This window comes from Fukomys damarensis, unplaced genomic scaffold, assembly GCF_012274545.1.
Source record: "Fukomys damarensis isolate Sample0158 unplaced genomic scaffold, DMR_v1.0_HiC HiC_scaffold_19, whole genome shotgun sequence".
In the NCBI taxonomy this organism is placed as follows: Eukaryota; Metazoa; Chordata; class Mammalia; order Rodentia; family Bathyergidae; genus Fukomys; species Fukomys damarensis.
Window position 1 is genome coordinate 21,703,307 of NW_022900931.1, and position 13,026 is coordinate 21,716,332.

A 13,026-nucleotide genomic window follows, 5' to 3' on the forward strand; every position below is an offset into this window, starting at 1 on the left:
CTTTTTTTTTTTTTTTTTTTTTTGGCACCGGGGATTGAACTCAGGACCTGACTTCTTAATTGTGCACTCTGAGACGTAGAGACCCCTTGGCTTGCCTTACCGGGTAAACATTTTAAAAAGTGTCTTATTACATTTTGAAGTCTTTACAATCGGTTTTAGTTAAAAATTAAGCAGTTACATAATTGGCTTCATTAGATCCAATTACATAATTAGTGTAAATTGGAAATAATAGAATCCGAACATATAATTTTGTAATTCTGACACATAACAATAAGGCAGAAATTAAGTTGGTGAATGGCACTGAAGCAGTAGGGCGCATATAAATCTTAGATGATCTGATGTGTTCCACAAGGGGCCCAAACGTCTCCCCCAGCAGGTAGTTACCGCTCAAAAATATGGTTTAACTAAACAAGACTGATTTTGAGTTCTAGTCTCAGAAAACGACATCTGGAAAATCGTTAGTTCTTTCTCTTTCCTCGTGTGGCTAGAGTAATGAGTGCCTAGGTTTCTTTTTTATTTCATCAGAAGGATGGCCCCCATCTTTGAAAGTCTTGAGAGATCAGGGCAGGGAAAGATCGCTTCTTAAGGGGGAGTTAGTCTGAAAAACCCACCCACCCACATATCTGGCATTCTGCTTAGAGTAACTTGAGGCACACTCCTGAGATCTGTGTGTGCAAGGGACACGCTGGGCTGCAACAACACAAGGAAGACCACAGAGGGATTACAGTACCGCATCTCTCAACTCAGACACTCAATTTTTAATACAGCCTTCATTATATGTGGTTCAAGTGTTGTAACCCTTCCTGCAACCTCTTTATCTCCTGATTTTTAAAGAAGGGAAAAGACGAATTTGACTAATGAGAAATTCATGTTCCAATCTCTTGCAGATATTTTTGATATATCTTTCTGTAAATTATGTCCAACAACCAGAAGGCTGAAAGGAAATTATCTATTTAATTCACTTGCAACCGTATTTATTCATTCAATACATGTTTGGAGTTTCCTGGGGGAAAAGACTAATTTTTAAATGTATCTTTCTACATCAAACTTTCAGCACGCCTGCTACCATGCACAAAATGCTCAATGAATTGTTTTTAATACATATTACAGATATTACCTGCCCTGACACTGTGCGGAACAAAGAGCTACTTACACCTGCTTATGACCTTTGAGAAAATTACAATCATTTTGTGTGTTAAGGAAGACTCCTGGGGCTGGGGCGGTAGCTCAGTGGTAGATCACTTGCTTGGCGTGGGTGAGGCCCTTGGTTTGAAATCCAGCATCATAAAACAGACTAGTGTGAATTAAATGTTTTCTTGACACTGTCACAATGTTAGAAAGCAGTTACGAGCTGAATCAGATAGACAGACGAGCTTAGAAATGTTAACGCACTAACAGAAGGACACAGTCCCTGAAAGCAACTGGTCGTGGTGGGAGTGGGGACAGCCAGGGTCTCAGGTGTAAAATCCAGCGCCATCAGGACATTAGGAGGCAGCAACTCAGCACCTATGTTTTACATCAGCTCTGGTTTGGATCCCTCCATTTATCAAGTAGTGAATATCCCCACTATCTCAGCCAATGAACACTGAAACCTGAAAATGTCCCCCAAATGTTAGAGAAACAGCTAAAAGCCTTGAGCACTTTTTTTTCTAATGATCTCTATTTTGTTTATTCCTTGTCAGTCATCATCTTTTGGGTAATAAAAGAAGCACAGGGGCTCAGCGATGCTCAAAGGCCATTATGAAAAAGGACTGGCAGATTTACCCTTTTTTACACTTTCTTCTGGTTTACTAGATTTCCTTTCATGACTTTTACCTTGCTGGATGGTCCCTCCTCTCCCTTATCATTTTCTGTTTCCATTGCATTCCAGCCCAAAATATCAATTGTCTTAACAAAAATGAGGCTTTTCTTGCCAGAAGAAAATTCATTCCTGAAATACTTTAGTTGACTTCCACCTTCCCTAACAATATCCCAGAAGATGTTTTGTGTTACTGGCTATTAAACAACTCGGTTTGCAGTTAGAGGGAAGGGGTAAGGCAGTTTTAAATTCTGATTAATATTTCAGGCTCGGGCCAGGGATTTAGCTCAGTAGTTCTGCTGTTTGCCTCGCAAGTGCAAGGTCCCGAGTTCTATCCCTGTTACCCCCCACCCCCCAAAATTTCAAGCTCTTGATTCTATTACTGGATGGATACAGTGGCACAGTATGTGTCCTAAAATTCTTATCCTCAGAGCAACATATTACCTTACTTACAAAGTGTGTTTAATATATATTAGAATAAATATTACTAATTGACATGCTAATGAAGTATAACATTGAAGCACTGGAAATGAGAACACATACAGAGAAAGAAACACCACCCAAACTTGCTATAGTTTTGTTTTTTCTCATTTCACCAACAGGAAGGAGGTATTTTCTAAGGGCCTCAAGATACAAATCAGATTTACTTAAATACTGAAGCAGAACTCAGATGAATTCTCATTTTCTTTTGCATAAATCCTTGCAGATAAAAGCTATATCAATTATGAAGCATTTTAAACTTCTCTCAAAGCCATATTGTAAGGATCTAAATCAATTTGGTAAATGAACATATTTGTAAGTAGCAAAAATAAGATTGACAAGTTTCCTACTGAACTGTTTCATCTTAAGTGGAGGGGAAAAAAATCAGTCATTACATTAAACTATCAATGTGCTTCAACTTTCTATGTGCTCTAAAATTTTCTCTCTCCAGGAGGATCAGAATTCCAAAACCACAATCTCTACAGAGCTGGGAGTAACAGGGCTCTGACTTGGGTTTGTCAGCTACAGATTTTTAAGATTTCCGAAAGGCTTGCTTCAGAAAATGAACAACTTTTATGTGAACAATTTTTGTGCGCTCACACCACCCTTCTTCCTCCTACTCATTAATATTCAGGACCAGAGCCTGTTCCTGTGGGTGTGCATTGTGCAGATGAGAACTTCTGTGTTGGAATAAGCTGGTGGGCTCTTATGCCTCCTGTTGTGGTTCAGGAAAGAGCTCTGACCGAGGAGGATGGGCAGAGACACGGGTGAGTACTTGGACACTTGACAAATTCAAGCACAAATGCCTGGCAAAATGCTGCTTTCATTGTGAAGGCTAAAGATGGGTCAGCATTTAACAGCAGTCTTCTCTTCTGGGAAAGTCACTTGGCAATTTCTGTATTACAGAAAGGCTTTGACTTGTCTCTTCCGTGTGTTCTTTGCAGCAACTGACCGTGCTCAACTTGGACGCTGAAATGCTCATCTCTTCGTTTTTGGAAAACTACTCCCTGGTTTTTCTTTTTCCTTTTTTATTGTACTCCTTTCTACCTATTTCACTTGCTTCCCTCTTCTCCTATGTGGGCATCCCAAAATTCTGTCTTGGCTCTTCTCTTCCCTCTCTACACTGTCTCCCTCTTCCTACCATTCTCTAGTCTGTGGTTTCAAGTGTTCTGTGCAGAGAGTCTTAGTGACAGCTGTCACTGGCAAAGTCCCCATACTCTTAGGCAGTCTTGACCTGACACTGAGCTCACAACATTCCTGTGAGAGACACAGCAGTTTCTCTGCATTTGAGGAGGATGTTTAAGCTCAGGCAGGTTCCAGGACTCCCCTAATCCCCAAGACCATCAAGCCAAAAAAAAAAAAGAAAGGAGGAGCCCAAGTTCCAGTTTTCTAGCCATAAGACTCATGCTTTTGCCACTTCAGTGCTCCTTTGGATCATGATTCTTTTTTTTATTTAGGGCACACTAATTGTACAGAATGCTGAGTTTCACTGCGATATTTTCATAGCTGCACTTAACATCATTCTCCCTTCTCTAGTCTCACTTCACAGCCAGCAAGTCTTCTTCCCGGACCAGCTTCTCTTTCTGAATTAGTGTACACGCCACCACCTGACTGTTGCTCTCGATCACATTATTCTCTTAGCTATAACCTTCAGTGGCTTCCTGCTGCTAGCGAAATGGCCCCCAAATGCTTGTACTGATGGCTCAAAGATGCAATCTACTTTTTCTCCCTACAACTCAGAGCTGCCTTAGAAGTCCCACTGAAACTGGGCGAAGTAACAATCCCTCAAGGGTCTGTCCCACTTTTTGCTTAGGCTGCTTTTTCATACAGAAACTCTCTCTTACACAGAGAACAAACCCCATCTGCACAAATCCTCCCTGGTCCTGTGCATTCTCCAGCAGCACTGCCTCCATTATTCCCGCCCCCGCAAATTGAATGTCACACTAAACCTTCACAGAGTTTCATTTGTCCAACTCATGGAGAAAGTTGGTATATTCTACCCTTGGGGTTTTTTTTGTTGTTGTTTTTTTAATTCTCCTTCCTCTATTATGAAGCTCAAAATTCCTTGGTAGATTAAGACTGCATCAGAATCTTCACTGTATTCCTTGAACTTTTTGAGTCCAAAAGACACAAAAGGAGCCCAATAAATATGTATCAATTACATCTACTCAAACTTGGATAAATATAGCAATGTGGGGTCACATTCTAAATGTGATCTGCTTTCCCCTCCCCAGCAAGCGGAAATGAAATGTTCCTCACAAATGAGATCAGGAATGTATAAACAGTACACATGAATGCAAACCCTTAAGATTATCTTTAATCCCCACTCCACCATGACTTAGAAGGGACAGAGGGGAAAAAGAGGTAAAGAGGAAAAAGGGAAATAAAGTGAGGAGGTTCTTCTCCTGTCAAATAAAGAATAGGAAAAACAGAAAAATAGAAGAATAGGTCAAATAGAAGGGAGAAAAAACTTACGGTCACATAAAAATCATGAAAAATTCAATTTATATGTAGTTCTCTTGGAACACATCCATATTGGCCAGAATATAAGTAAGTTATCACTGTATTAACCTGTACTTAAGTCACCCTCCAAACAAACATGTTTTTGTCTGCTATTTTGTCTGTGCTTCTCTAAGTAGCCAAAAAGCTCTCAGAGGGAAGGAGAGTTCTTCTGTTAGCGTCTCTCTCCTGGCTCTGCAGCACTAGTACTAATCACTCACCTTCTGACCTGGTAGCAAGGAGGATCCTGCTTCCTCTGAGGCCTCTTTCTCTGGTAGTTAACACAATTTTGTAGGATGATTTTTTGACAAAAAACTATCCAATGGATAGTCTATGCTAACAAGAATTTGTATAAACGCAATTATACTTACTAAATGTGTACCTGAATACACTAAAGTTGTAACTTAAATTTCCCTCTAGGCCAGTTAGCTTTAATTTTCTATGAGATAGAAAAAACTTCAAGCCATGGCAACCACATCCTCTGTGCTTATCTTAACGAGGAGCTATTAGCACTGCCTGTGGCAAGATCAATGCTACTCCATCAATAGAGCTGGCCCATCAACCCAAAGTGTTCGCTGCCAGGAAGCTCAGCTCCTGAGTTAGGGTTGAACATCATTCTCTTCCCACACACAATTTAATTTCTTAAACTCTTCATTTCTGAAATTCAAAGAATTTCTTAAAGTGTGAATCTTCTGTTCATATTTATTCCTGAGAAAGTTCTAGATTGGGGGCATCGGGAGATCAGCAATGATGGATGGCATGAGGTCAGAAAGTGACAGACATCCCAGGGAAGGTACAGTGCATGTGAGAGTTAGATTTAGTCAAATAACCGAGAAGTCTACTGGGAACCAATTCTTAGGCAATATGGAGGTTCTTCAATGATTGACACAGCCTGATTTAGAAATTAAAAACAACACTGCTTGCTAGAACCTTCGTGTTCTGGGAAGAGGCTAGGCTAGAGAGGGTGGAAACATACAAAATACAATATAGTCACATTAAAACTCTGATCACTCACCACAATCATTAGAGCCACATAACTCTCAGGTCCAGTGTATTCTGTTGGGTCTTTAACTTTCACCAGGACAATGAAGTACAAATAATGCCACATATTGTGTTCTGACTTAATGTGCTCCTCAAATGAAACAGTTTTATTGTCAAACTTGTCCCTTTCGAGTCCTGCAAAACACAGGAAATACGATATATGTAATTTGTCATTTAATCGGCATTTACTTCTTAGTATAAAAACAAAACATGATCATTATTGTGAAAAAAAGGCTTTATGTAAGAGAATGCCAATTTAAAATGTTATGATTAAAAACAACACAATACACAAGACCTCTGGAAGAAAAGCCATAGTTTATAGATTTCTTCACAACTAACATTTATTCTTCCCCCTTAGATCCCTGGAAATGCACAGTCCTATTATAGATGTAAAATCTGCAGGTAATTTTAAATATAGCCATATCAAAACTGTCAAATTAAATTGGACCACAAGTCTAAGGAAAAAGGTAAAATTGATGGTGCACGAAAAGGCATACTTGCTAATCAGGACCCAAAAAATAATTTCACTTCGCTGAAGACTTGGGTTAAAAGAGTGAAGGCAGCTGAGAGTCATCTCTTTAAAGCCACTTGTAATCAGTGAAAAGCACATGAGCACAGACAGTCATCCAAGCTAGCAGGGTGACAGGGACTTACACTACTCTGGCCTCCTAGACCACCATGTTCTGGGCACTTAGGGATGGGGGTGGTCTGTTCAATTTCCAGGGTACATCTTTCACCCTCTGGAGGGATACTCTGAAAAAAGGAGCAGAGTAGTAATATTCTTTTCCCTCAAAGTTGAAGAGTGGAAGAAAGAAAATGAATGGACATGAAGAAAACCAATGATGGAAAAATAAATTCTAATGCCAAGTAAAATGGGGTGTTGGGACAGAGTCTGGCTCGGCAGCTCAGATACTGGAGAAGAAACCAGGAAATTGGTTCCAATCCTGGCTACTCTTTCCCTAAGCATTTTTTCAAAGGCCAATGAGGCATGCAGAAGATCCTTTAAATAGTAAAATACAAAGCACAATCAATTTTAAAAAATCTGTCTCCAGCAAAGGGATGGCTTTTAAACTTATGTTATTGGACATCTTTATGGAAAACAACATAAGATTCAGCTGCCTGATGGCTATGCCTCATCTTGTGTGACCTATCACCGTTCAGCATGCCCAAAATAAACTCTAGCATCTTCCCAGAAACCAATCCACCCACCCTTCTCCGTTCTCTCAGGTGTTTAATCCAAAAGCTTAGGAGTCATCCTTGAGTTTTCTCTGCCCTTCGTATACCACATCTAATCCATGCAGAAATGCTTTTGGCTCTATCTTCAAAACATATGCAGAATCTGACCATTTCTCACCACCTCTGCTGTTGCCACTGTGGTCTGAGACACCCCCATCCCTCATGTGGGCCAATGCCCGTCTCCCACCTCCCTGCATCTAGCTCTGTCCTCCATGGCCCATTCTCAACACAGCAGCCAGAGGGCTCCTTCAAAGTTCTAAGTAAACTGGTGGCTTCCCTCCTCATCTCTCCAGTGTAAAGACCAAAGTCCTTACACTGACCCTCAAGTAGGGTTGCTAATCATGTCCAGTTAAGTTTGAATCTCAGATAAATAATGAACTTCTTTAGTGTGTGTCTCAAGCAACATTTATTTGCTAAATCCTGTGAATGGGCCTTCAAGTCACCACCCTCATCTCCTACCCTCCTTTCCCTTGCTCACTCCTATGTAGCCTCCCTGGCCTCCTTGCTGTTCCTTGAGCAGAGAATCCTGCTTTTGGGGGCTATAGACTGGTTGTTTCTTCTGGTCACAAAACTCTTCTCTCTGATAATCTCTGGTAACATATTTATATTCAAGTTTATCTTCAAGAGTTTTCCTGAAAACTCTTATGTGGCATATCTTCATCACACTATTTAACACACATTGGCCTTTTTGGTGAAACTCCCCGTCACTTTTTTTACTGTAGTGTTTATCACCCCCTAACAGAGTAAAACCATGAGAAAGTTGTTAAACTGGATCTCAATTTGGTAAAGAAGCAAAAATAAGTGCAAACACAGCATGCTTGCTAAGCAGCACTAAAGGAAAAAATCTCATTTTACACAGAGGCTTGAATAAGAATTTATTACTTATTATGTGTCTCTTCTCCCAGTAGAACATAAAACTCTCCTGGGCAGATATATTCGTCTCTTTTCTTCATCAGTGGTCCCAACAGTTTAGAATGCTGTCGATACTCCATAAAACACAGAGTGAATTAAGAATGTTTCACTAATGAAACACAGTCCTACTAAGACATCTATAATAAAAACCAGATAATGACGGGCATGGATGAGGATGTGGAAAAACTGACACCCTCATACACTGCTAGTAGAAATGGAAAATAGTGTGGCTACTTTTTGGAAAACAGTTTGGCAGTTCCTAAAAAGGTTAAACATAGAGTTACCATATGACTCAGCATATTCCACTCCTAGGTATTCACAAAAAAGAAATAAAAATACATTTGCACAAAAATCTGCGCATGAATGGTCATAGTAGCATTTGTCGTGATAGCTCAAAGGGGAAACCACCCAAATGTTCAACAGTTAATGAAGAGAAACAAACTATGGTAAAGTCATACAATGAAATATTGTTCTTTTGCAATAAGAAGGCACGAAGTACTGATTCATGGTAATATATATGAACATTTAAAAGATTATACTTAGTGAGAGGAGTTTGTCACAAGAGACCAGAAAGTTTGATTCTACTTGTATGAAATGTTCAAAATAGGCACATGTATAGAAGCAGGAAACAGGTTAGTGATTGTCTAGGGCCAAGGAGGGTGGAAGGCTGGGGAGGGGCTAGCGCTGCAGAGTATATTTCTTTTGAAGGAAGGGAAGGGCAAATGTTCTAAAATTGATTACAGTGATATATATGTAACTACGAACGTGCTAAAAACCACCAAATTATAGACATTACATGACTGAGTTACAAAGCATGTGAACTGTATGTTGGTAAAGCTACCAATGAGAGAGAGAGAGAGAGAGAGAGAGAGAGAGAGAGAGAGAGAGAGAGACAGACACATCAAATATTAAAATAGAATTTCCCAGAACTCATTGCAAACACCTACTGCTTATATGTTAATAAGGCTATTAAAAATGTTTCTATTATCAATTAATCCAAAATATGGCAGGGGAACCAGAAGTGACAAAAACTGCCAAGGAAGCATAAAGGAGGCAAAACGAATTCTGACTAGGTACACTTTGAAAGGTAGCAAAGAAGCATAAAGTTTTGAAAAAAAATCTCACTTTGGAACATGACTGTGGCAGGTGGAGAAAAAATGAATGGTAATAAAAGGTACTTAATTTTCATTGAGCATCCATTGATACCGACAACTTGGTGTCTAAATATGGTACCATAATTATAATAATCCAATATGACCTTTAAAGATGTAAGGAAATAGATTTAGAATGATTCAATAAATTTCTCAAGGTATCTCCTCTAGTTAGTGGAAGAATCAGTCAGTATTTAAAGAAAAGTATTTCTGACTCCAAAGCCTGTGTTCTCTTTACATGAAGGTAGATGACCTCTTTGGGGAAGGGCAGTTCCTTTGGTGTGGCTAATAGAGAACCCTTAGAAATTAAGAAGAAATGGTATTTTTTGGCACAAACCACAAAAATCTTAAAATTCAAAGCTGTGGTATCTATGCTTTATTCTGAAGGCTTCTGAGTAGAGACTCAATCTCGGAGCAGACATGCGTGCTCTGCTCAGCAGGATCAGAACAGGCTTCATGGAATGATGGTATTAGAGCTGGTTGTAGGGAGAGGGCATGAGCTCAACAGTTTAGGAGTTTAGGATTTCACACAGACCATTCTCCCACACCTGAGAACAGAGTGAGGAAGTTAAAAGTGAGTGCTGTGGTTGGGCTGGAATTTTAGATATAAATGGATAAAAAACGAATGAAAAGGTAGATATGGGGTGGGGGCAGAGTGTGAAGCACCTTATATGCTGGGAAGATTATAAGCTTTGGAGGGGTAGCCTGTGCAGTGTCACTGATGGCTTTTTGAAATGATGAATCCAACATGGAGACATGAGTCTGGCAGCCCTGGGCAGGTCACTTGGGGACATGAGACAAAGTGAGTATGAAAATCCCAAGTGTGGCTGTGGGACTATATGGATGGAGGTGATTTGGTGGTGGAAGCAGATTCATCAGCTCACGGCAGCTGGTGTATCTGGAAGAGGAAGAAGGTGAAGCTAACAATGATGGTAAAGTTCCCAGCCGAGATGACTGAAGGCAGGATGCACTGGCTTTAGACATAGTATTTTTGGCTGCCAGGAAGACAAGCTTGTCCAACTGCCCTCTGAACAAGGGAAAATAGAGGGGGAAAGCCCAGGAAGAGCTTGGAGCAGGAATGTCCATTATTTAGAAATAATCTGTACAGTAGGCTGTTAAGGAGGGAGGTGGAGAGAAGAAGCAGGGAGTCAGTGACAAGAGCAAACCCTTTTTGTAGGGGTTGGGGGAAGGAATAAGACTCTCTTTTGGAACCAAAGACAGCAATCAGAGGTAGGATAAAAAGTAAGCAGGAAATTAATAGTGGAATTTGATAAGAACTTTTAAGTTTGGCAATGATGGTTGTTGTCATGTTTGAAGGACTTTATAGTCACAGGCTTTTGAGTTACTCGGAGAAGCCAGAGAAGTCTGACAGTGAAGGGAAGACACAGAGAAGCAAGGGTCATGGTTAAATGGTGTACTCATTAGCTGTTTGTGTGTCTTACTACTACAATGTGAGGGACAGGATCATGTTTTAGAATTAGGCTCTCATCCTTTTGGTCCCTCAGAAGAAGGCCTTTTTTAGAGGTGGTGCACCTGACATCATAGTGATTATGACCATGAAGGTAAGAGCTTCTAGGGAGCAGCACCAAAGACCAAAGGTCATGCAGGAAGGGTTCCAAAGACAGTATCTTCTCTCCTCGGTGGGACCAACTCTTGCACACAGTGGTTCTGCCCTGTATCACTACACCTGTTGACCTGGATCAGTCCCCAGGGCTGGTTGTCCTTGAGTTTCACCTTGACTGAGACACTGGAGAGTTCGGTGAAATTTTGAAGGAGCTTGGGTCTGAATCCTGCTTGTACTGCTGACTGCTCAGATGTTGATATCATCTGCATCTCTGTTATGAAGAGATGCACAGTACTTGTCTTTTAGAACAATTTTTTAAAATTAAGTAAAAAGCCACATATAGTAAGCATTCAATAATGCAAAAACATTTTCATGATGATGATACAGGAGGAAAATGTGGTCCCCAGAAAGGTGACACGTATGAGGGTTAAGGATAGAGAAGAAGAGAGGAATCATCTTTCAGATGGCTGATGGATCTGCTGAGAGGGAAAAGAAAGGAAGGAGCTACCCAACTTTTTGTGGAAAATGGAAGTAGTGATAGATTTTGTATCAACAGCAGGAAAATCTAGACAGAACTTAATTCACTTTTTCATAAAAGTAGTTTATTTCTCTTCCAAAATTGAAAGAGGGTCGTCTTTGGTTTCTAGGTATGTTTCTCTCTTCTTCAAACTCCCAAATGTTGCCGGTCATCTTCCTTTGCTACATCTCAACATTGCCCATCTAATCTAGACACAAACCCAGAAGACTCCTGCTTCTGTCTCAATTTCCTCCTAGCAAATCCTTACTTAGCAGTTATGCAATCTGCTCTACCCAAAATACCAAAGCTTCCTAAATGAGAACTCTACAGGCTTTTTAGCCTTCTCTGCTTTGGCAGGGTTGGTAATTAAATCTTTTCTTCCCAAAGTTTTCTCTTGTCATTTCCAGATGATTCCTGGCTTCCTTCACATTGTTCTACTTGGTGCTCTTAGGAAGTTGAAAGTGAACACTGCAGTTGGTGTGTGCTACTAGGACCTGCCATAGCTTCCACAGTCCTCTAACACAAAAATTAGACTCTGTGTTCTTCTACTCACAAACCTTTAGTAGCCTGCCATCCTCTAGAATCCATGGGATAAAGCTCAAGCTGCCTGACCCAAAAGGCCAAGCATGACCTGATCAAGCTTTCCTTGTGGCCCACCTCACTCTGAACTTCATAGCCAGTGACGCCGCGCTTCTCAAAGGAAGTGAAGACCCTCACTGTGCCATTCTTCACTCCATGCCTTTGCTCATCCTGGCCATTCTGTCACTACCTACTTTGATCTTTGTCAACTTTGACCATTGGCTCTAGTCCCATGTCTTCTCAGAAGCTTTCCCAGTTCTTGGTCAAGGTTTCCTAAACCAGCCTGAAGAGCTGTCCCTCATCTGGGTACCTGAAACTCCCTGGAAGCTTCTCAATCATGTCCCTGGCACATGAGACAGCAGTGCTCTTTACTGTGCTCGTCTCTCATAATAAATGAAGGCATGTGTAACTCACATACGTTCCCCTGGAAAACAGCATATTATTGCACATTATTCCCTGGTATACCTCTAACTGTTGGCCGAACGAAGGAAAGGTTTGGAGGGGAACAAGACAGTCGGCAAAAGATGAGTCAGGAGTGAAAGCATTTGTGGCAAGCCAGTTTAAGTTCTAGAGTGTGACGCCATATTGAAGTCTGGTGATTGCTTTGTAACTTTTATCAAAAGATTCTTCAGCCCAACATGGACAAATGCAGGGTGAATATAACAAGAATTAGTGATAAGCCAAAAAAGGAGATGGGCTTTAGTGTTCAGAAGACCAGCTGTAGAGAGAGCTGAAGCTAGAAAGGGCTGATGGAAAGGGAGAATGGGGGAGATCCAAGGAGAATGATGACAGCAAAGTGAAGGCTGGGTGGGTCTGAGGTGATGGAGGGGAGGCGAGAGTGGTATGCATGTGTGTGTGCATGTGTGTGTACGTGTGTACATGGCAGGGGATTGATTTAAAACTGGGAGAAGGTCCAGATCAAAATCCTAAAACAGGGGCGTCAGTGAGTAAAAGGTCGAGCAGCTAAAAAAAAGAATCTTTGGATGCATAATCTGACAAAATAAAATAACAATCACTTGTTGTGTAATTAGTATGTTATTGTGCTTAGAAACCTATTGACCACTTAGTGAAACCTCTTGGTATTTTGCATATATAAATTGCAGAAACTATGACAGGATATCTTGGGATTCAATTCTTCTATTTATGGGAGAAGAGAATTCCAGCATAGTACTCGGTTATATAATCCAAATTTTTGCCAGCCTTCATTTTGAAATAATTTTTCTAAAAACATGACAAATAAAAATAATTT

At 40.5% G+C, this 13,026-nt stretch overlaps 1 protein-coding gene across 2 annotated transcripts in view; it reads right to left on the reverse strand.

Moving 5' to 3' along the window:
* The window catches only part of Itpr2 (inositol 1,4,5-trisphosphate receptor type 2), a 416,582-nt gene that overhangs the window by 35,923 nt on the left and 367,633 nt on the right, over positions 1 to 13,026 (reverse strand). For both annotated transcript variants that reach the window (XM_010615034.2, XM_033766295.1), the window contains one exon: positions 5,793 to 5,953. In XM_010615034.2, coding sequence (XP_010613336.1) covers positions 5,793 to 5,953 — 161 coding nt within the window. The remainder of the gene's footprint in view (positions 1 to 5,792; positions 5,954 to 13,026) is intronic.